A 23,855-nucleotide genomic window follows, 5' to 3' on the forward strand; every position below is an offset into this window, starting at 1 on the left:
ATGCATCTTAGCTCTGGAAATTGTTATTGAATATGTCAATGCTGTTGTAATGAAATGCTTCTTCTAATTTTATGGTTATTAAATAAATAATTTAAAAAATAAAAAACAAAACAATTAGCATTAATAAAATTTGATCTTGTGTTTGAGAAATAGAACTGTTGAAGAGTTGCACACAAAGAAATGTATTGTATACATTAACATTAGAAAATTGATAATTTTGTATGTGTATTTTTATTGAGTCCTTGTGCATTTCATATATCTTAATCATAGTTATCTCCCCCCCATGGCCTATAGATTTCATGCATTCTATCATATATGTTAAGGCCTATCCAGTCAAGCATTTGTAACCAGATGTCCATTGGTGCAAGTTCATCCACTGGAGTCTAGTCAGCCTATCTTAGAGTCACTCCCTTAGCAAAGATCTACTTTCGGGGCTGGAGAGATGGCTCAGCAGTTAAGAACACTGGCTGTTCTTACAGAAGACCCAGGTTCAAATCCTAGCACCCACATGGCAGCTAACAACTGTCCATAACTCCAGTTCCAGGGGATCCGACAGCCTCTTCTGTCCTCCATGGTCATTGCATGACATGGGTGCACTTACCTACATGCAGGTAATACACACATACACATAAAATAAAAATAATGAAATATTTTTATATCTTTTAAAAAGATTTTTTTAAAAAGATCTACTTTCCCTTGCCCTGTAGTAATTGGTTGCTAATAGTTCCTCTGCTAAGGTTGGGGCCTGCTGCCCATTTCCACAGTTCTATGCTGGATTTTTGTCTGATTGAGTCAGCATAAGTCTTGTGCATGGTGTCACCATTGCTGCAAGTTTTCAGAAGACTGAAAGCCTCTAGTTTCCCTATATTCATGCACCAACCCTGAATCTTAGTCTCTTCTTTTCCGCAATGGTCCCTGAGCCATGGGTGGGTGGGGTTTAATATAAGGGTCCTATCCATGGACAAGCACTCTGCAGTCTCTTATTTTCTAAAACTTGACCAGTGTGGCCTTCTGTGTGCATCACACTCTGTTGTTTGAGGAAGTTTCGCTGGTGAGAGTTGAAGGGTGTATTAGCATTCTACCTCCTGTTCTGCTATGTTCTGTGAGCCTTAGGTGTAGAGGTTCCACTGTAGATGTGTCTCTTAGGGCTGGGTATCTCACAGACATAATTCTCTGTGTGTGACCAGCTGTGGAACTCTGTAATAGCCTTCATCTGTTGCAAAAAGAAGCTTCTTTGATGAGTGATGTATGGTATACTTGTCTGTAAATATGAGGATCCATATTTAGCATACAGTAAGAAATTTCATTTGTCTAGAGATTGGACAAAGATAGGGTTTTCTCTAGGATCTATGACCTCTCCAGCCATATGTATTTGGCTGTGTTTACAGTGCCATCGTTCCCTCCCATTGAGAGGGCTTTAAGTCCAGTTAGATAGCTATTCACTATCCTCTAGATTAAAGTGCCACTACTGCACCAATAGAGATAGTTTGTGGTACCAGGCATGATTATTAGGCTTTGCAGCTGGGTTGGACCATTGATTGATTTTTCTCCCTTAGCAGTTTACATAGTATCCTTTAGAGCTATAAGAGCTAGTCTTCAGGGAAAGGGCTTCCAGGTCAGTTCCAACTCTATTACTCCAAGTCCTGTGTCCACAGTATGCCTTATCTTCAGCAACAGGGTCTTACCTTCAAGTTCTGGGAGGTAATCAAGGGCTGTGGCAATAGCCTGTGTTATTTTGGGAATCTCTTAGACTACTCTGACCAAAAGCATTGAAGGGAGGTTTCTCCTGTCTGACATTGTGTTTCTTGTCGTATAGCCTTCAGCTATATATATGTACTCATGTTCAGATATTGTATATGTATTTTTCAGGGAGGTTTTGAGTTAATACATTTCCCTTTCACACCACCTGTACTTTATTGATCTCTCCTCTCTCTCTCCCTGTCTAACTTCCCTCCTCTCCCCCCAGTTAAAGTATCCCCCATTTTCCTCTTCATAATACCTGTCTCCTGTTATCCCCCCTCTTGAGTTCCTTCGTTCTCTTTACCCGCCCCCCCCCCCATGATTCATTGCATGTCCTTCCCTCCTCCCTTCCCAAATGAGCACCCTCATTTTTCTCATTTCCCCCTTGGTAACATCTGTTTCCTACTATCCCCCTTTCTTGCCCTGTACCTCCTTACTCTATTTCCATTTTCCTGGCTCCTGGCGTTATATCAGGATATATACACTTACAAATAAAGGATTGGCAGATATATAGAGATTAGAAATGTATGTGCATCTTAGTGTCAATTGTATTGAAAATGAATTTTTCTGTATGAAACTGTGTATTTTAATAGTGAAATTGAGGTCTTTTTTTAAAAGTTTAAAACCTCATTTAATTTTACGTCTTATAGGATTTATACTGAGTATAATATTGTATAACTGTATTAATTCAACTGTAAACCTAAAAATTTACAGCCAATTTTGAAGGAGATGCATCTTAGCTCTGGAAATTGTTATTGAATATGTAAATGCTGTTATAATTAAATGCTTCTTCTGATTGTGTGATTATTAAATAAATAATTTAAAAAAAATAAGGGATTGGTACCAAGAGCCACAAATGAGGGAGAACATACTCCTCTTGTTTTTATCTGAATCTTTGTTACTTCACTTAGTATAAGTTTCTAGTTCCATTCATTTACCTGTAAATTTCATGATTTCATCTTTTCTTACCTCTGAGTAGAACTCCACTGTGTAAATATACCACATTTTCATTATCCGTTCATCAGTTGAGGGACTTTTAAGTTGTTTCCATTCTTGGCTAGCTAAGAATTTTTTTCTTTTGAAATTGTATGCTTAGCACTGCAGTTCTCTAATTCTGTGAGTTGAAACTCATTTTAACCCTATTCAAGGCAACTAGAATGACAGGCCACTTTATGAACTTTAAATAAGCAGTCTTTTTTACTAGACTGAACTTTAAAACATTCATGTAGCCTGAATTTGCAGAGAACACCCATGTGTTCCTTTTGTGTAGTCACTTTTGTCTTTGTCCCCTCTCAGGATTGCTGTGTTCTCTGTGACCGTGCTACATGATGACCGGATTGTTTTGGTGGCTGAACAGCGGCCTGATGCCTCAGAGGAGGACAGTTTCCAGTGGATGAGCCGTGTGCTACAGGTGGGCTCACAGGAGGGTCACTGTCCTCAGCACATGATAGTGCTTGTAAATGATAGTTAAAAGGGAATCAGAGATGTGTACCCCATGGAAGGCAAAGAGACCATGCTTCAAAGTGTTAGTTTTTCTGCTTCCAAATATTTTGTTATAGAGCATTTCAAATATGTCAAGTATAAGCAGAACAATATAGAAGCCCCACCTTCCCAATACCCTGTTCCATGTACCCTTTGAACTTCCATAAATACTATTACTCCATCTTTAAAGTTAATACTAATTTATGACTATAATTAAATATCTAATCGCTGTTCAAATTTCCCCCACCTATCTACTGATTATTTAGTTCATTAGACAGACACACAATCCAAGCAAGGAAATTATGATTTGTGGGGACAAATCTCGTTTAGCCTGTAGACCCTCCCTGAAATTTTTGTGGCAGTTTTAAAGAAAACAGGTTGTGTAGTGGCATCTCTTCAACTTGGCATCTTGACAGTGCCTTTGTGTATCTTGTCATGTGACTCTGTACCTGTGGCTCCTGTTCAGTGGATCTTGAGGTTTGATTGGAGTAGGCCAATTTTTGGACAACGCTCCCTTGGAAAGATGCCTTAGGGAGCCTAAGGTTCCCCTCTGTTAGCCCTCTTGTTTTACTGTGCCTGTCTTCAATTGATTTTGCAGTAGTGACTCTGAGTCTTTTGTCCTTCTTCATTAGCTGGAACAGTCAGGAAAACATGGTGGAGGGTTGATTTCAGAGTAATGAATCCTCTGGAAGTGACCCTTGAGTTGGCTTGTTTGTTCCATCATGAACTAATGGGTTTAAATGTTTTGTCTGGGTTTCAATATGTTACAGCTGTGATTGTTATCTTTCAGAGTTTAGTGGGAGCCCCTTGATACAGCTTGAGATGTCTGAGGCCACAGCAGAAATAGAAAGGTCAGAGACATAGAGGCACCTGGCCCTGTGTAGTCCAGGGTGGGATATTGGAGGCAACTGTCTGCATGCTTGTCTAATAAACTTAGTCATTAACATTGGCATTTTTCAGGTGACAAAGTAGAAAATGAATCTCTTACCTTGTTTATAAGATTGTCTACTTTCTGAATTTATGCTGAGAGTTGTGATTCAAACAAGACAATTTAACTCATTGGCCTCCTGTTAGCATAGTTGCCAACAACCAGACAGAATCACTCATTGACTTCTGGCTGCTGTACCTCAGTATCTCATAGGTGTGGTTTCCATGCTGATCCCCAGGCAGAGAGCTGATAACAGCTCACATGATTTTTGTAGTTCTCTCCCCTTGAGTCCCTCTCCCTGGGGACCAACTCTCAAGCCTATGTAAAGCAACAATCAATTGAGCTCTGAGACTGTGCTATTGGTTGGATTCTGATTGAGTCTGTTTGCTTTATTTTACTTATAGTTGTTAGGAATTACTCTTTAAAATTATTATATTTGAAATATGAACATCATTCCAAATTCCAGATGTTCAGACATGTATTGCTGCTTCCCAACTGGAGGCCACTCAATATGCTTTTGTGGCCACTGAGCTTTGCATTTTTAACATAAGCAGTTAGAAACTTGTGTATATGTGTATGCAGGATGTGTGTGTGTGTGTGTGTGTGAATTGCATGTGTGTTTCTCTTTTCTTAAATGGTAGAAACATGCATACTCTATACCTTTTCTGTTTTTATGTATGTGTGCGTAAGTTGTTTGTGTCTCTTTTCTTAGTTAAATGGTAGAAACGTGTACACCTTACATCTTCTCTACTTAATAAGACATTTCAAAGGTCACTCCATCTCCTGGACCTCTGCACTTCAGTTTTCTGTCCTGTGTGGTATCTTCTTCTAGCTCTCCCCACCCTGGGTTGGCAGTATGTGCTTAGCAGAGTCCTTGCCTTCCAGGCCATTGATAGCATCCACCAGGTGGGTGTGTACTGTTTGGCCCTGGTTCCTGCCAACACCTTGCCCAAGGCTCCTCTTGGAGGGATTCACATTTCCGAAACCAAGCAGCGCTTTCTGGAAGGGATGCTACATCCATGCAATGTGTTGATGTGCCCTCATACCTGTGTTACCAACCTTCCCAAACCTCGTCAGAAGCAGCCAGGTTAGTTGAACCTAAAACAACAGGATGGTCTGACTTAAAATTGATGGTGCTTACAACCGTGGCTAGGAGTACAGCCACACTGGATCTTGCAGTGGTAAGTACCCACCTCTTTGGGACTGGGGTTAAGGATCAGAGCAGGTATATGCACCAGCTCCTGGTACACAAAAGGGGATATTGCCAGTACACCTGCCTGGTGGTTTCTCTCTTCCTGTTAGGAACCAATTTTAATGGTAAATTCAAGAATGGCTCCTTGGAGGTAGAAATGATATCCATATCAGACATGGGCTCTGGAATCTAAGGAACCTCTCGTAGCCACTGGGTTACTGGAACCTTAGAAGTCTCTCAGTGGTCAATTTCCTGTTTCTGATTTCACACAAAAATAAATTGAAAGACCAGTTTAGCTATTATATTCAGCTTGTCATTGCTTTGGTTATATAAATATTTAGGACAAACTAACTTTTTGCTGATTATTGAACACATAAAATATCACTAAATATAGCATATTTCAAAATTTATTTTCTAATTTATACATGAAATATAGTAAAGCAATAAAATATATTTAAAAATTGGCTAACATCCCATTGTATGGTTTATGGTATAAACCTTGTGACTGGTTTTCTGAATATTTTTTAGGAAAAGAGTTAAATATCTAATTCAGGCATGTTTCAAAATAACAAGTGTGATATAAGTAGAGTCATGTGACAGTTCTGGATTAGAAGTTACCTACTTCTCATTGTTTGTAGAGGTTGGACCAGCCTCAATGATCGTTGGGAACCTGGTTGCTGGAAAGAGAATTGCTCAGGCCTCTGGGAGAGAGCTGACCCACCTAGAGGATAGTGACCAGGCACGGAAGGTAATGGGCAGCTCCTCAGGGAGGCAGCCTGGAGCTACAGGATGCAGTGTAGGCACTGAACCATCCCCTCTCTACGCAGTTCCTGTTCCTGGCAGATGTGCTGCAATGGCGGGCTCATACCACTCCTGATCACCCACTGTTCCTGCTGCTCAACGCCAAGGTGAGAGCAGGGCTGCTGCCCCCAGCTCAGGACTCCTGGAGCCTCTCTAATTTGTAATTTCTATGTTCTCATTAATTTTTTGGGGGGGAGGGTCTTTTTGAGACAGGGTCTCCCTGTAGCCCCAGCTATCCTGGAACTCACTATGTAGACCAGACTGGCCTTGAACTCACAGAGATCCACCACGCCCAGCCTCATTACTTTTATACTCAGAGAATAGAATGCTTTTAGGCCTTGGCCCCTTTTCTGGCATTGTTCTTTCTGCCTGCAGCTTTTCTTGTAGAGACCAGTGCTTTGAGCAGTTCATACCATAGTCTCTCTACTGATTTTGTTTTTAGTTGTAAAATTCTTATCACCTCTATTTTTCATTAGGAACTTTATTTGCATAAATACTCCCAGGCTTGTGAGCTAAAAGGAAATGTTTGTGTGGCATAACTTATGCATCTAGACTCTGCATTTGCTTGCATCTTTGAAATGACAAACACTATTTGCTGCCCCAACCTACTTCTTTGTGATTGAAAAATTCCTACTTATGTGTTCTGAATACCTGTTAGTACTTCACACTGTACTAGGAATGCTCAGGATCTAAAGGAGATACTATAACCACATTGAATGAATTTAGAAACACAGATATGAAAACATGATCCCCTATGTGACTTCCTGCCAGCTACATCAAATAGGTTGTAAGAACTCTTGATCTTTGCTACATGAAGGGCCTTAAAACTGCAACCTAGTTCTCGATATTCCTCGCTCATTCAGATTTCTTCTTTTATGTGTGTAAGTATTTACCTGCATGTGTGTATGTACACTATATGTGTACAGTGCCCATGGAGACCAGAAGAGGGCGCCAGAGCCCCTGGAACTGGAGTTACAGACTGTGACCCCATGGGTGCTGGGAATCAAACACAGAGTCTCTCTAAGAGCAGAAAGTGCTCTTAACTGCTGAGCTATCTCTCTGGTCCCTTTTTTCTTTTTCTTTAATCCTATGCTGGCTTTGAACTCTCCATCTCCTTCCACACCCAGGTCACTCAGAGATGTTTATTGATGCCAAGTGTGTTTGAACAATAGAAAGTCTTCTCTGTTAGACATCAAGTCCTTTAGGAGAGAGGCTATCTTGCTTCCTGGTGTAGCTCAGTGTAAACATCCATCTAAGTCATGTTGGCAGCTAATGATTGACCATCAACAAAGATGTAGTTAGCTTGTGAGAAGAACCTCTAGATCAGTAGAGCAGAGAGAAGTGAGCCTACTAGAGCTGGGGCTCTGGGCAGGGATGAGAGGATGATGTCCTACGGGCTCAACTTAGGAAAGCCTTACTAGAAGAAAGGATGCAGCATGGAGATGGGTCCCAGGGGTGTTCTGGCTTTTAGCTCAAGGATGGAAAGAGATACCTAGACCAGTTTAGATGGCTGGGCACATGGTATGGCTCACAGTAATGGGTAATTTCTTTCGATTATAAGAGTGAGTTTGGAAGCCATGAACAGGGTGGGGTTGTGGGTAGGGAGTCTTATAGCTCAGATAGCATTAGAGCAGGGGCCTAGGCAAGCATGGCATGTGGTTAAAGGTAAGATCTTTAGGACCTGAGGCATCCTGCCTGTATATGTGAAAGCTGACTCTGAGCTGCCAGTTGGGGCCTCAGTGGATGGAGTGTTCATGAGAGGTAAGAAAGACACAGAATGAGGATAAACAAGGACACTGACCAGGCTTACTAAGTTCTGGAGATGGGAAAGTTCTGTGGAACCATTAGGCCCAGATAAGACCTGACCATCTCCAAATCCACCTGTAGGCCTTTGTTCAGAAGCCTCTTCACCTTCCACGTTTTTCTTGGTTTATCTGCCTTCTCCAAGTGTGGAGTGTGAGTGGGTCCCTGAGGATATGTTGCCCTTTGATCTGGGAGGAGCCTGTGGCAATGCCCCTACTGTCTAAACCCAGTAGCCCTGTCAGTCTGTGGACCCTGTCCTGGGGACCTAACCCTCTGTGGTCTAGCAGGACGCTGGTGTGTGGACTCTGGGGAGCTGACTTTTTCCTGGGGACAAAGGACTGGTTCATTTATGGGTTTCTTTGCACTATCTGCTATCAGTAGATGTCACCAACTAAGAAGTGGAGATTTTTGATGTCACACTGATCATTCCTGGAGTTGATGATTACTATGTTGAGTTTCATTTCTTATTTTTAAAAAAAAAGACTGAAAAAACTGTGTGACCCACCTATCCCAGGGTCAGAATAGTTGATGGCAGGGGTGAGTACTAGGTTGTCTGTGCACACCAAGTAGCTCAGGACCCAGATGCTCTCAGCAGAGACTGGATAGAACAACCTGCTGCTGTGGCAGAACAGACACTGCACAGGCACCTTGAATAAACAGGTTGCAGAAGTCATTTGATGCATGCAAGAAGCACACAGAGTGGTTTATTTATTGTTTACTATTTATTTAATGGTATATTACCTGCAGTTTAACAACAGTTGCTCTGGAGAATGAGAAGTGAGCTGGAGGGGTAGTTTCAAACAAAGGGAAAGAAACGCTGCAAGATATCATTAGATAACAAGAGCCTGGGTATTCGTAAGAAAGGCCAAAAGTTTTTCTCTAATCATGGTCTCTGGGTCTATTAGGTATAAGTGAAGTACCTATCCCTTCAGGCTCAGGTTGGACTACTTACAGGTGCCCAACCCTCCACTGTAGGCATCTGGCAGACTCTGTGTTAATTCAGGACTGACAACCTCTGGTTCCTGATCACGGGAGTCTAGCATGCATACAGGTCCTAGGATAGACTCTCTTCTGTCTGTACATATCAGCACACGTGAACTTGATTGCCTTCACAGGGCACAGTCACCAGCACTGCAACCTGTATCCAGCTACACAAAAGGGCCGAGAGAGTGGCTGCTGCCCTAGTGGAGAAGGGGCGACTAGATGCTGGGGACCACGTGGCTTTGGTCTATCCTCCAGGTAAATGCACACCTGAGACTCCTTGACCTTCTGAAACTATGTTCAGCTCCTCTCTTCTCTTGTGCTGCTGCTGCCATCATGAGTCCTCTGAACGGAACCTCTGTTCTTAGTGGTCTGATGGCTCCCTTGCCATTAGGATTGCAGGTGCTTGGGCTCATCCTGTGCTTCTTACTGTAGAGTTAGAATCTGTCAATCCTCCAGGTACAAGGTCTCAGAACAAGGGAGGGTTTGGAGAGAGGACACATTGGCTGCTGTGAGCAGAACTATATTTGAAGCATTGTTCTGTTTCAGACATTCATAGCTCCTGATTCACACAGTCCCCTCCAAGTGAAGTTCAGAATTTACTAAACTCCTCTTTCCCACACCAGGACCCCTGAATCTTCAGAACAAATAGCAGGATTGGAATGTCCTGTGGTTACACATTTACTGTTTCCCACATTACATGAAACATTCTCAAGATGTTTCATTCTCATGATGACAGTGCCTCAACCACTTCTATGACTTTTAAGAAAAAGTTGAAGCCTTTGTCCTGTTTATTCCATTTTTCATGGTACTAGGGATTGAATCCAGAACCTGGCATGTGTGGGACAAATCAATCTCTCTCTCTCTCTCTCTCTCTCTCTCTCTCTCTCTCTCTACTCACTCTCTCTCTCTCTCTCTCTCTCTCTCTCTCTCTCTCTCTCTCTCCCTTCTGCCTTCCCCTTCTTATATGGCTGTGGTAGGTGTTATTCTCAGAGGGCAGCAACTTCATACTCCCTTCACATGGTTCCATATTATAGTTCCGTACTTAGCCATGCCTGTGCTCTGTGCCTGGGAAGTTATCTTCTGAATCTCCTTCCCTTGTGGATTCTTTAGGGAGCCTTGTAGGAACAATGCTCACTTATGCTATGCAGAAAACCCTTGGTTTAAGTTATCTTTCCCTACACACCTTGAACTTTTGCTCCATTTTTAACATTATAAATATGATGCTGTCCATTGATCTGACAACAGTCTAATTTCCCTCTTGGGTGCCACTTGTTCAGTTTACCTTGGTGACAAATACATATTTTTCTCTTTCTTCAAAGTCTAATATGTTACAGTATTAATCTTGGTTGTTCTGGCTTAGCAGTTTCATGTCCAGGGTCTTTTGAATGTGAGTCTTCATATCTTTTGTTTAATTCAATAAAGTTTCTTGAATTATCATTTTCCTACTGTGCTCCCCTCTGCTTTTCTTGGTATACGTCTGTTCCTTTCCTGTGTGTGTCTCTGTCTACAGTGACTGCCATTTATTCTTCTGTTGCCTTTTTCTCATTCAGTTTAAAGTTTTAAATGTTATTTGTTATCTTAAGACTTTATCTGTTGCCTTCTGCTCCTTCAAGCTGCATCTTCATTTTGAAATGTTTTTAATTTTTCTATTTCTTCTTCTGACTTTTAAAAATATTTTATTTATTTTTATTTTATGTGTATGAGTGTGTTGCCCGCATGTGTGTGAGTGCACCCATGTTGTGCAATGCTGAATGCTGTGGAGGTCAGAAGAGGGCTTCGGATTCCCCTGGAACTGGAGTTAAGGATGGTTCATAGCTGCTATGTGGGTTCTGGGAATCGAGCCAGGGTCCTCTGCAAGAGCAGTCAGTGCTCTTAACAGCTGAGCTATCTCTCCAGGCCCCATTTCTGTAAAATTCAAATTTCTGTTAATATCATTTTCTGATACATTTTAGCACAATTTAGGATAGACTACAGTTTACAGTTTTTGTAGGTATCTGGAGGTGTGACTCCTCCTAGTGTGGTGCCTTGGGAACCTCCACTGCAGCCAGCTTGTCTCAAAGGTTGTCTTCTGAGGTCTGTTGTACAGACTTGTTCAGGCCCTCTAGCACTTGTTCAGTTCTTCCACCTGGGTCTGGTGGGCCAAGAATCTATTGCTGCAGAGGGCAAGGGTCTCCCTCTTTCAGTACATGGGACTCCTGTGACTCCTCAGCCCCACATAGTGGTGGCCCCTCCTGCCATCCAGCCCTCTAGGGTATGAGGGATACTTTCTTTTTTGTACATGCTATTAGTGCTGGGTTTGGTAAATACCTTATCAGTTTGAAGTCAGTGGTGGCTATATCAAAAAGAAACCATGGTTGCTTGTTGCTTTTTTCTCTGAGGACAATGTTCTAGGCTGTCCTCGTTGGGCCTGATGTTGACTATCCACACTCTGAGCTGACCACCTTCCCTATCTCCCCAGGGGTTGACCTCATTGCTGCATTCTATGGCTGCCTGTACTGTGGTTGTGTGCCTGTCACTGTACGACCCCCACACCCACAGAACCTTGGCACCACACTGCCTACTGTGAAGATGATTGTAGAGGTATGCTCACTACTGGTGTGCCAGGTCCTCTCTGGTGGGAAGTCATGAGCCCCTCCTCATGCATGGTCTTCATTCCTCTTCAGGGTGGTGTGCAGGTGAGTGGCTAGGCTTACAGCTCACTTGGCTTCTTGCTTCCCTGTGATATATATATATATAGGTCAGCAAGTCTGCATGTGTCCTTAGCACACAGGCCATCACACGGCTGCTCAAGTCCAAGGAAGCAGCTGCTGCTGTAGATGTCAGGACCTGGCCAACCATCCTAGATACAGGTATGTGTCCTCAGCAGCTTCCCTGCCAGGACAAACTTGTTTTCTTTCTACTAGACCTTCTCTTGTTGTTATTGTTATTGTTGTTGTTGTTGTGAGTTACATTGTTGCCATGCAAAAAAATAAACAAAATGGTTCGGCTTATGTGAATGGCAAGAAGGTTGATAGAACAGGTACAGTGTGAATGGTACACTAGGCACTACTGTTACATGTTCTGGGTCCCTGTCTCAGGTATGAGGTCTTCTTTCTGCGCCCACCATCAGGAGTCCCTGTACCTATGAATTAGAGACTAAAATTTTTGTTCTTCACTACCTCTTGCTCACACAGTATGCTAGCAGTTGTCTTCAGGTTTTTGTTGATAGTTTGAAGGCACAGTTTTTACTGTGCACCCCCCAGTATCCCTGTCACCATCATTGGTAAATGCTGTCATGACCCATGAGATGCCTTTGCTCCAACTGAGAAGAAGCTGTGTCTTGGTTGATAAGTCAGAGCAGCTTTGCTGTCCAGATGGAGACCACCCAACCTAGCAGACTACCAGCAGCACTAGGGACTGAATACTGGCTACCGAGTGGCATGAGCCTCTCCTTCCCCATCACACTTTTGCATTCCAGAGCTGTGCCTTGTGCAGAAGCCAGGGACTATGTAATCTAGCCACCTTCCTGATATTGTGGTAGGCATGGGGAGCTAGTGTTAGGCCAAAGTTCAGACTCTGAGCATACTACTAGCCAAGACTCAAGGGCTCAGTCCTGCCCTTGTTGATCCTGTGCCCATTTGCACAGCAGACAGCAGCAGTGTTTACGCCAGACTTATAGGAACTTAAAGCATACAAATCCCAGAAGTTCACATGACTGCTCTTGTGGCACATTCTCAGTACTCTGACCTTTCTCATTTAGAAGTGAGTCAACTTCCCCTCCTGTTCTCTTACTGTGCTACCATTCCATCTCTATACCCACAGTGCAGGCTTGGTGAGCCTGCACTAGTGATCTCTTCTGGAAGATTGAGCTTTCCCATATGTAAGCAGCACATACACCCTGCTCTCTGACAGCCTGACTTCTGTGGCAGCTTTGAACTGCAAAATCACACCTCATCTCTTACCTGGGGATGTTGAAGCTTTTACTTGTACAGTATATATGACATTAAAGTCACTGGTGTCTCCTGTTTAACAGATGACATTCCAAAAAAGAAGTTAGCTAGTATTTTCAGACCACCTTCCCCAGATGTGCTTGCATACTTGGACTTCAGTGTGTCGACCACGGGGATATTAGCCGGAGTAAAGGTAGGCCCTCATGAGTTCCTGTTGGCTTCAACCCCTGGGAGCACTGAGGGAGTGGGCAGGAAGGATGTGAGGAGGAAGGATGTGAGTGTGGCTTTAGGCAGATGCTTCTTATCCAAAGCATAAAGCAACAATATTGTTTATTACAATTTGTGTTAAAATACTGATGAACTGGGACTGGAGAGATGGCTTAATGGTTAAAAGCAGTGACTGCTCTTGCAGAGGACCTAGGTTTGGTTCTCAGTGCCTACATGGTGGCTAACAACCATCCATAACTTAAGTTCTAGGAGATCCAGTGCCTTTTCTGACCTCTGTGGACATTGCATGACATAGATGCACTTATTTACATTCAGGCAAAACACTCATACACATAAAATAAAAATTTTTTAAAAAAATGAATGGACCCCAAAGTTAAATTTCCTAAAGAAAAGTACATATTTTGCTATTTGTAGTGATATCTGACCCTTAGACTGAGGTGATTTGGCAGAGTTTATTTAATGGGAGTTAAGAGTGGAGTTAGAGTGCTTTGTTGTCCTAGAATCTTGTTTCAGAGGCTTCTGTGTGCCTTATTTGTGGGTGTTATTCATGTTCTGTGGGAATGTGAATCAACCATTGTCTTAGAAAGTAGCTTGCTGCTTGGTGCTATGGAGCTGCATGCCCAACCAGCCATGGTGTACAGCAGACATGGCCGCTAACCCTCTCTTCCTTCACAGCCCTGAGCAGGCCTTTTCTTCACTCCTGCAGATGTCACATGCAGCCACAAGTGCCTTGTGCCGCTCCATAAAGCTGCAGTGTGAGCTGTACCCCTCACGGCAGATTGCCATCTGCCTGGACCCCTACTGTGGCCTCGGCTTTGCACTGTGGTGTCTATGCAGGTGAGGGCAGGCACCTACTGCCCCTGGGGCCTATGCGGCTTGTATGATTCCTTAGAGCTTAAAGCCCTAAGGTGGCTTTCTGATTGTCTAGAAAGCCAAGAAATGTGAATGGGTTTGTTTGGGGATGAGGTGGTTAATATCTGGGCCCATAACTGAATAAAGTAAAAATAGGGTCGAGCAAGGTGGCTCAGCAGATAAAGGTGTTTACTGTGAAAACATAATGACCTGAATTCAATCTTTGAAACCCATGTAAAGGTAGGAGAGAAATGACTGTACAAGGTTGTCTTCTGACCTACACACATGCACCATGGCACACATGCCTCCACACATACATAATACGCGCGCACACATACACAATAACAAACATCAAATTTAAAAAATTTAAATACATTTTTTTCATTAAATACAAACAGTGTCCATTATTAGTAGTTGGGAAGAACCTATTAGTTTCCTTCTAATGCTAAAAAATGGTGGTCTACCTCTGCAAGTAGGAGGCCTCCTTCATACAGTGTTTGTGATGCTTCTAAAGTGTTTGAGTAGAAGCCAGACCTCTAGTGTTTCTACTGAACTCCTGCAGGACTTTAATACAGACTTGTGCCCATTTTGTCTGGAGAATTGATATACTTGAGGAAGGAACACGTGTGCCCAGTGCCTGGTACACTGGCTCCTTTCCAACTATGTTTCCCCTCGCAGCGTCTACTCTGGACACCAGTCAGTGTTGGTGCCCCCGCTGGAGCTGGAGAGCAATGTGTCCCTGTGGCTGTCAGCTGTCAGCCAGTATAAGGCCCGTGTTACCTTCTGTTCCTACTCAGTGATGGAGATGTGCACTAAGGGCCTGGGTGCACAGACAAGTGCCCTCAGGGTGAGTACTAGGCTGGAGCTCCTTGGCCATGGTGGCTGCAGAGCAAATATGTCTTTTCCAGGGTCTCTTCCCCTGCTATTCACCCAGTGGAGAAAAGGGTATGTGAGGGGGCAGGACAGCCAATAGGCCACTTTAGGGTGCTCACCAGTGCTTTTGTGCTTAGAATTCCCCAGACCAAGGCAGAAGTGGAGAAGACAGGTTTGTGTTCACACTCACCTTTGTGCACTCAAATCTACAGCCAAACTCCATATGAATCTCACCCAGAAACTTCCTTGATGGTTAGTGCTGAGGGTTCCAGACCATGTGTGATGTGGTGGAATGACTCCTTGCTCTTCTGCAGATGAAAGGGGTAAACCTGTCATGTGTGCGCACATGCATGGTAGTGGCTGAGGAACGGCCCCGGATCGCATTGACGCAGTCATTTTCCAAGCTATTCAAGGACCTGGGCCTCCCTGCACGTGCTGTGAGCACTACCTTTGGGTGCAGGGTCAATGTGGCCATCTGCCTCCAGGTAAGGTGTCTGCACCCAGGATTACTGGCACGTGCAGTAGAGACTAACATGTTCACAGACTGAAAACAGTACACAGCTCTGTGTTGTTTCTCCACCTCTGAGTTGTGAATATTTTCCACATAGCCATTCAGTTTTGAGGACTAGGAGGGCTTTGTTTAGAAAGAAATTCTATTCCTGTTGGTAAACAGGGATATTTGGAAGAAAAAGATTATTTTTAGCAGTGACTATTGTACCTGTGAGCATTTCTAAGTTGGATGTAATGTGTCGGTAATCTTAAAAAAGCAAGATTGAACTTGCTATTTTAAGGAATCTATAGTAATTAGCTGGGCATGATGGCTCACACTTTAATCTCAGCACTAAGGAGACAGAGGCATGTGTATCTCTGTGAGTTTGAGGCTAGTCTGGTCTACATAGCTAGTTCCAGGTCATCCAGGGCTACATAGTAAGACCCTATCTCAAACAAACAAATAAAAATTTATCATAATTTTAAATTGGGACATTAATAAAGGTAATAATTTGTGTTGACCCAATTAGTTTTGCACAGCAACTAACGTCTAAACGAGTTTGAGAATTGACATGAACGTCATAGGGCTTCTTCAGTGGCTATTGCTTTTTTCTGTTTGCACTAGTCTCTCTATTTCACTTCTTCCTAAGCATATCTTAAAGCCAAATACTGATCAGATGTCCTGTTTATCAAATGCCTTACTCATTTAGTACAACATACCTTTTCTGGATTCCCAAAGCTTTTGGTTAGCACACACTCCGTTCTCTTCATGGCCACATGTGCAGGGCAGGTCTTAGCTACAACTGTTAAAAAGGCATTATCTGCTTCTCACCTCGTTTTGCTGATGTGCCTGAAAAAACTCTGTAAACTGCTCTAAATCTCATACCCTTGTGTAGCCAGAAGAGACTAGGGGGCCCTGGCTTGATGCCCCCACTGTGATTGATGTGCAGGTGGTGGCTATAAGTCAAGAAAGTCCTGATTCTTACTCTGAAGCTGTTCCCCCCTTGCTGAACGTGGGAGGGCATTGGTCTTGTTTGTCAGCATATGAGTGCCATGTGTGATGGCAGAACTTCTAATATATATCTGTGTTTGCTCTTTAAGATACAGTGATTTGGTTTTCTCTCTCACTGTGTTTCTCATGTGGCCCCGTGGCCTTCTGTTTGTTTCCCGTGCTGTTTCCTCCCTGTGTCCCTCTGCTGGCCGCCCTGGCCTCTGTCAGCCCAACAGGCTGGGAAAACTAGCTGAGCAGGTAGGACCTTACCCTAGCCCTCATTCTTGCTGGGGCCTCTGTGTCCATCATCCTGTGTGTCTCCCCCTGCCCCCTTCCCCATTCTTCCACCCCATGAGTTTATGTTATTTCTAGTGAATTCCAGAATACATGTTTCTTTGATTATTTTAGATTTTTTCCCAGTGAAAATTATTTGACCTTATAAAAGCTCCTTTGTAACCATATGTAAAAGAAATTCTTCAGAGACTAGTGAGTAGCTATTTTTGGAGTCTTCAGGGAATGCTGTTGACGAGGATGTCCTTTTAATTTGATGGCAATAACAGGCAATAAAATGGCAATACTAGGCCAGTGAGATGGCTCAGCAGGTTAAGGTACTTGCTGCCAAGCCTGATGACCTGAGTTCAATCCCCAGGATCCATGTGGTAGAAAACAACTGACTCCTTCAAGTTGTCCTCTGACCTTCACATCACACGCGCACACACACACACACACACACACACACACACACACACACACACGTTGTTTTAAAAACCTGTTAAATAGCAAACCAGTGTCAAATGTATGACTTAAAAGCCAGAATGAGAGCCAAGTCTTATGGCTCATCTTAGTGAGTCTCTGTATGCTTAGTCCCTAGCAGAGTAAGTGAGAAGCCAGGCCCTGACTTGATACTGCATTGGAAATGTCCTGAATATGCAGTGGTGCTTCATCACAGTAAAGGCTAGTGGGGATAGAAAATTATTAAACTTGACATGAAAATATCAGAATTTGATGTTTCCATTCAGTATTACTGGATGTTTTGCTTAATATTACCTAGCCATGTAGATGTTTGGATGGACAGCTTCAGCTCTGCCAGGGGTATCCTGAGCTCTTTAGCAGACTGATTGCAAGATGCACAGCTTCTGTTTCAGGCGTCATAGACAGCCTGGGCAAGTCATGCGTGTGAAACCAAGTGTGGCACAGGGTCCTGAAAGAATTTCCTTTGTTGTTCTCCTTCCAGGGCACAGCAGGCCCAGACCCAACAACTGTCTATGTGGACATGAGGGCACTGCGTCATGACAGGTAATGTTCCTTCCTGTCTACATGGCATTATCTATACTCTGTGACTAAGTGCTGTAGGCTGGGTTTGCCCTGACCAGGTACCTCCAAGGGCCTTGGCTGGTGATGATGACTGGCCAAAGCAGGGCCACTTGTACCCAGAAGCCACATTGTGGACTCACTCAGGCACATGTTGCTGGGAGCATAGGCATCTATCTTTGCTTTCTCATGAACATACCATGAACCTTTGACCTTCATTCACACAATATGAAAGGCAGTAAGAGTGACAAGATATATGCTTTTTGTCTTTATGGGGATGGGTAGAAAACTAGTCACCAGCAAGAACTTCCTCTGTGTGTGTGGGGGGGTGTCTTTTTGAGACAGGGTCTTCCTGTAGCACAGTTAGCTTGGATCTCTCTCTCTCTCTCTCTCTCTCTCTCTCTCTCTCTCTCTCCTCTCTCTCTCTCTCTCTCTCTCTCTCTCTCTCTGTCTTTGATCTCACAGAGATCCACTTGCCTCTGTTTCCTGAGTGCTGGGATTACAGGCATGTACCACCATGCCCAGCTATAAGAACTTTCTTACCCAAGCTGTCTCAGCATCTGTCTTAGTTTTCATGTCAGCATATGTATTGATCTGGTTCAGGGTCCTCCCCGTTGTGACTCTTTGATCTCTCAATGATAGATCCTCACACATGGCCATGCTGCAGTGTGGCTGGACAGTTTGAGGAGAGCCTAAAAGAAATGTGGAGCTAGCTCCTGCCATGAGCACACGTGGTGGGTGAAGAGCCTGTGGATTTTCCATGCTGTCCTATGCTACAGGAGTTGTTGATGTTCCCCAGAGCACCCAAGTCACTGACCAAGACATTTGTGGCAACAGACAGTCCCTAAAGTGTGATGATCAGCTTCTAATTACTTTGTGATTTGTGTTTTTAGAAATTACTATGTAGTGAATTTTCTGAAATATTTTTTTCCTGGTTAATTTTCAGGGTCCGTTTGGTAGAACGGGGTTCTCCACATAGTCTGCCATTGATGGAATCTGGAAAGGTACTAGGAGCTGGACTATCATACCTCTTGGTATGGGCAGTGCCGGGATGCATGCTCCTAGTAAACGTGGTACCTTCTGGGGAATGGGATAGGCCCTGGAAGAAGCCTAGATATGTGAGATTAAATCTTAAATAGTCAAAGCTCAGAATTGATAGATGGAGAACCCAGGTCCAGAAACAGAAGGAACTGCCACTGTGCAGACATGAGGGGTTAGGCCATGGAGCAAGGGCCCTCAAATTTCTAGTTACAAGGGGTGGCCCTGATCCTGGATAAGGATGAGAAGAACTTGTGCCTTGATCCAGGGTAACAGTAGAGAAGAAGATATTGACCATCAAAGCCAGTCCAAGCCTGGTGATGCCACAAAGGGCATGAGGGACTGAGTTTGCCTATGGATGCCCACATAGAAACTGTGAGCTACTATGGAGTCAGCAGAGCACACCCTAGAGGACAGGCATACCTGGAAGCAGTGAGGGGTCAAAGGAAGAATAGCTAGGCAGGGAGAGTTAGATAGGCATATGCTGCCTGCCCCCCTGCACAGCAGCCTTTTCAGTCAGGGTCATTGGGAACTCCCAGAACTGGTTCTATATATACTTTATAGCTGCAGATGCAGGAAATAGAGCTTAGCCACCCCCAACTCCACTGGCTACTACCATGGCCACAGCTGCCTTTCGGAAGGCAGAGAGGTGCCCAGAGACACCGATTTGGCATATTTTCCCTTTGTCACTACCTTCAGGAGTCCTCTTGGTGCCTATACCTACCCACTGTATCATATAAGGATGCACAATGAATTTTTTTTGAAGCTTTTACAATTTTATTAGAATCTTAAAGAAAAATCCTCAGGGCAAGCAAGCTGGTAATCTTGGCAGCTGCCTTGAGAAGGTGAATGATGGGAAGAAGGAAAGAAAGCCATGGAGCCATGAAGGTTTAGAGCCTGCATGGGAGGTCAGATATGTGGCTGACTGGCAGCCACATGGCTGTGTGAAGGAAGCGTTAGAGAAAAAAGTGAAGAAAGACAAGATACTAGGCAGCCCAACGCCTTAAAGTAAGCATGTTTAGTAAGAAAGGCATGAAGAAGAAAAGGGGAAATTACAGAGACCTACATGACTGTGGCTGATCGGAAGTTCTGCCACAATGATTATTTTATACACACCCTTTGCAGGAGTAACATGGAATTGATGGATCTATGTTCTAGAAAGACAAGCTTTGGTTTCAGCATTCATCTGGGATACAAACACACACACACACACACACACACACACACACACACACACACACACACACACACGAGAGAGAGAGAGAGAGAGACAGAGAGAGAGAGACAGAGAGAGAGAGACAGAGACAGAAAGTTCTGTCAGTGTATTGGGAGACACAACAACCCAGCAGGGCAGAGCAGAGAGGCCTAGCATCTACTGTGGATTCATGTTTTCCTGCATCCCCTCCACTTTCCTGAGGTTCCCATTATCATCCCCTATTTCGATCGCAGGGATACTGAAGACACAGAGCAGGTGGTCAGGCTTTTGCAGCAAGGTGATCTGACCCAAGCCCAGGGAGGAGCTACTAGAATTGGCTGTGGAAAACTGAGCAGGGTACATGGCCTCTAGACTGCCTAAGTTGGCACAGAGTAGGTTACAGGTGCAGGACTTCCCTATTGACAGATGCCTGGTGAGAGAGCAGGCTGGAAGGAAATACATTTGACCTGCAGAGGCCCATACCTGCAGTGTAGATGGAGGGTCCTCAGACTTTGTGAAAGCCCGAGAATGCCCTCCCAATAAATAATAGAGGCTCCATTCTTTGGAACTGGTCAGTCTTGTTTAGATTTACAGCTTATTTCTGTTAATGTCTCTTCTTTTTAAATTCAAATTTAGAGCAACTTCTAAACTTCTGAACCTGTAGTCAGTCCTGCTGACCAGCTTCTGTAGCCTCAGGGACATTTGAGGAAAGGTATATGAGAAACAAAATGTTTTCAGTACTACTGAATCCAAAGTTTGCTTTGACAAGACCTTTAAATATTTATTATTTTTATTTTTATGTGTATGAGTGTATTGCCTGCATGTGTTTAAGTGCACCCGTGTTGTGCAGTGCCCGTGGAGGTCAGAAGAGGTCATTGGATCCCCTGGAACTAGAGCTACGGACAACTGTTAGCTGCCATGTGGGTGCTGGGAATTGAACCTGGGTCCTCTGCAAGAGCAGCTATGCTCTTAACTGCTGAGCCATCTCTCTAGCTTCTGACCAGGACCTTTAACAGCTCTCCTCCTTCTAGATCCTCCCTGGAGTGAAGGTCATCATTGCACACACTGAGACCAAAGGGCCCCTTGGTGACTCACACCTGGGTGAGGTAAGTGCTGCCTGGGGCTAGCTATGAGCTCCAGAGGTATAAGAGCCCTCTATAGACGACCCTGGCTTCCTCCTCTTCCCTTCCTGTCCTAGATTCAGGAATTTTAAACTTTTTGGGTTCCATATGTACATGTGAGTGCAAGTACCTTCAAAAGCCAAGAGACGTCGGATCCCTTGGAGCTGGAGTTAGAGGTAGTTGTGGGCCACCTGACTTGCGTGCAGAGACCCTAACACACGTTCTTTGGAAAAGCACCCAAATTGTCTTTTTTCCACTATCACTTGTACTTCAAGACCATGCTACTGTGTAGGGTTTCAGGGAATGAAAGGCAAAAGCCTTCTCCATTGGTCACCCCACCAACAAAGTTGTAAGAGTATTGGAATTCCAGAAGAGCTACGTGAAACCATCAGCAGCACAGGAAACGGGAACAGCTGCCCTGGGAAGAACGATTCAGCTACTCCTTGAAATTGGTTTCTCATCAGGGCTAAGGCTAAGCCCAAAGACTGGCTTCAGTTCAAGGCCACACAGGACTCTTTCAGGGCCAGGGTCTTTGCTGACCTGAGGATTCAGTCATATAAGAGGCAACTGTGGCATACAGAGCCTGTTATAGGCATGTGGGGCCTCTCACACACAGGCAGTTAGGCAGATAGCATGCCTTATGGGCACTGGGCAGGAGAGCCTCTCACTTCTATAGTAGGTAGGTGGTATTGCTCATTCATTGGCAGTGGGCAGATGAGGACCCTTATTCATAGGCAGTGGGCAGGTAGAGTCACGGACAGTAGGTAGGTAGTACCCCTCACACATTTGTAGTGGGTGGGTGGAGTCCTTCACTTATGGGAAGTGGGCAGGTGAGACCCCCTCATAAGCAGTGGGCAAGTGGAGTCCCTCATTCACAGGCAGTGGGCAGGTGGGGCTCCTCACTCATAGGCAGTGGGCAAGTGGCCCATCACTCATGGATAGCATTCTCTATTCTAGTGTCCCTCACTCCCTTAATCTGTTCACATTGTGGACATCAGGCATTCTCTCACTGTCACTTGCATTTGATACATGGGATGTGGGAACCCATCCATACAGGGCAGAGCCATTCAGATATCACTCCTGGGACAAAGGAACAGTTTGTTTTGGAAGAGATTGTGTTTATACTAAGCATGGTAACACATATCTATAGTCCCAGAAATCTGGAGGTTAAGACAGGAAGATCATTAATTGGAGGCAAGATCCTGTGTCAAAAAAAGAAATAATAGTAGTTAAGTTTGCTTTCTGTGTTTATAATTGTTACTTTATAAAATAAGGCATTGGAAATGTTATCTCCCTCTGTTCCTTGATATTTTGAGATCATCCTGGGATATTAGGCTTAGGACAGAATCAATACCTAGTAGTTTGCAGTGTGTCAAGGTGCCTGTTCTCTGGAACTCCCCTCCCCCAGATCTGGGTGAGCAGTCCCCATAATGCCACTGGGTACTACACAGTCTATGGGGAGGAGGCGCTTCATGCCGACCACTTCAATGCCCGGCTGAGCTTCGGAGATACCCAGACCATTTGGGCAAGGACTGGATACCTTGGCTTTCTTCGCAGAACAGAGCTGACTGATGCCAGTGGAGGTGAGAGTGCCTTGGTGGAGGGGTTGGGGGCTCTGTTGCTATAATCTGCAAACCTGGCCTTCTAGGCTGTGGGGGCCCTCAATTATCTGCTGCTCCCCCCTTTGCTATAATTTATGTTGTTCAATGTGGGGTGAAGAGCAGGCTCCAATGGTGCTTTTCTCTGAATGTTACAGTTTTTCTTCGATAGCTGCCCCTCTCCAGCTTGGACTCTTGATCTCTGCAGAGGATATAGTGAGGGTGGAAGCAGCTGTTGGCTATAAGCTGTGACGTTCTTCCCCAGGTGGCATAGCCTTTCCAGAAACTATGTTTTTGTCAGCATAGTGTGCTCTGCATGGCTCTTTAGCCATATGTGGTGTCCTCTCCGCCCTGATGAGGACAAATTTTGACCATTGCCCAAAGGTCTGGCTTCTGCAAGCCTATCAACTCCAGCCAGAGTTTTTGTAGCCTGTAGTTGCTATTCTATTTTTTATAACTAAAGTTATTTTAAAACATATACTAGGCTGGGCATGGTGGCCACGCCTTTAATCCCAGCACTCGGGAGGTAGAGGCAGGCGGATCTTTGTGAGTTCGAGGCCACCCTGGCCTACATAGTGAGTTCTAGGACAGCTGGGGCTACAAGGAGACCCTGTCTCAAAAAAGACAAAAAAACTCCACCAAAACCCAAAAACCAAAAAACCGTATACTAATGAGCTGAGCATAGTGGTACACCCTTTAATCCCAGCATTCGGAAGGCAGAGGCAGACGGGTCTCTGAGTTCCAGGCCACCTGGGGCTACAGGGAGACCCTGTCTCAAAAAAAGACCAAAATAAACCATGTACTAACATACTCTGCTGTCACTGATGGGGTTGTCAACCACTGCATGGGTGATACTAAATTGTTGACATGTCCATTAGCCCTCTTTGCTTGAGGCACAGATATCAAAGGGTGTTGGTATAATTGACCTCCTTGTGGTATAGGGCAAGTAGTGGGGCTCATACACGGAAGTTGGGCAGACTCACTGTGTGACCTGCCTCCTGAGCATGTGCATATACACGTTCACAGAGCGACATGATGCGCTATATGTTGTTGGGTCTCTGGATGAAACGCTAGAGCTGAGAGGCATGCGGTACCACCCCATCGACATAGAAACCTCTGTGATCCGTGCACACAGGAGCATTGCAGAATGGTAAGAGCTGATGAAAGGATTTCCTGCCCAGCCTGTCTTTAGGCATGAGCACTGCACACAAGGGCAGCACCAGGCACTGTGGTGCCCTGAGCACAGGTCCCCACACAGTCAATCTCAGTGAGCTGGATGTCCATGATAGATAGAAGGACT

At 44.4% G+C, this 23,855-nt stretch overlaps 1 protein-coding gene across 13 annotated transcripts in view; it reads left to right on the forward strand.

The window, feature by feature from the left end:
* Positions 1 to 23,855, forward strand: part of Dip2a (disco interacting protein 2 homolog A) — a 149,369-nt gene that overhangs the window by 121,659 nt on the left and 3,855 nt on the right. For 7 of the 13 annotated variants that reach the window (XM_029567068.1, XM_029567066.1, XM_029567073.1 and 4 more), the window contains 17 exons: positions 3,037 to 3,151; positions 5,036 to 5,237; positions 5,981 to 6,090; positions 6,170 to 6,250; positions 9,062 to 9,185; positions 11,389 to 11,510; positions 11,668 to 11,779; positions 12,943 to 13,052; positions 13,794 to 13,924; positions 14,618 to 14,786; positions 15,127 to 15,297; positions 16,521 to 16,550; positions 17,527 to 17,588; positions 18,550 to 18,637; positions 20,868 to 20,942; positions 22,366 to 22,540; positions 23,582 to 23,705. In XM_029567068.1, coding sequence (XP_029422928.1) covers positions 3,037 to 3,151; positions 5,036 to 5,237; positions 5,981 to 6,090; positions 6,170 to 6,250; positions 9,062 to 9,185; positions 11,389 to 11,510; positions 11,668 to 11,779; positions 12,943 to 13,052; positions 13,794 to 13,924; positions 14,618 to 14,786; positions 15,127 to 15,297; positions 16,521 to 16,550; positions 17,527 to 17,588; positions 18,550 to 18,637; positions 20,868 to 20,942; positions 22,366 to 22,540; positions 23,582 to 23,705 — 2,001 coding nt within the window. The remainder of the gene's footprint in view (positions 1 to 3,036; positions 3,152 to 5,035; positions 5,238 to 5,980; positions 6,091 to 6,169; positions 6,251 to 9,061; positions 9,186 to 11,388; positions 11,511 to 11,667; positions 11,780 to 12,942; positions 13,053 to 13,793; positions 13,925 to 14,617; positions 14,787 to 15,126; positions 15,298 to 16,520; positions 16,551 to 17,526; positions 17,589 to 18,549; positions 18,638 to 20,867; positions 20,943 to 22,365; positions 22,541 to 23,581; positions 23,706 to 23,855) is intronic. The other 6 variants (XM_029567071.1, XM_008840479.3, XM_029567072.1 and 3 more) reach the window with 3 other exon arrangements.

This window comes from Nannospalax galili, unplaced genomic scaffold (genome assembly GCF_000622305.1).
Source record: "Nannospalax galili isolate Female #2095 unplaced genomic scaffold, S.galili_v1.0 scaffold619, whole genome shotgun sequence".
NCBI classification, from domain to species: domain Eukaryota; kingdom Metazoa; phylum Chordata; class Mammalia; order Rodentia; family Spalacidae; genus Nannospalax; species Nannospalax galili.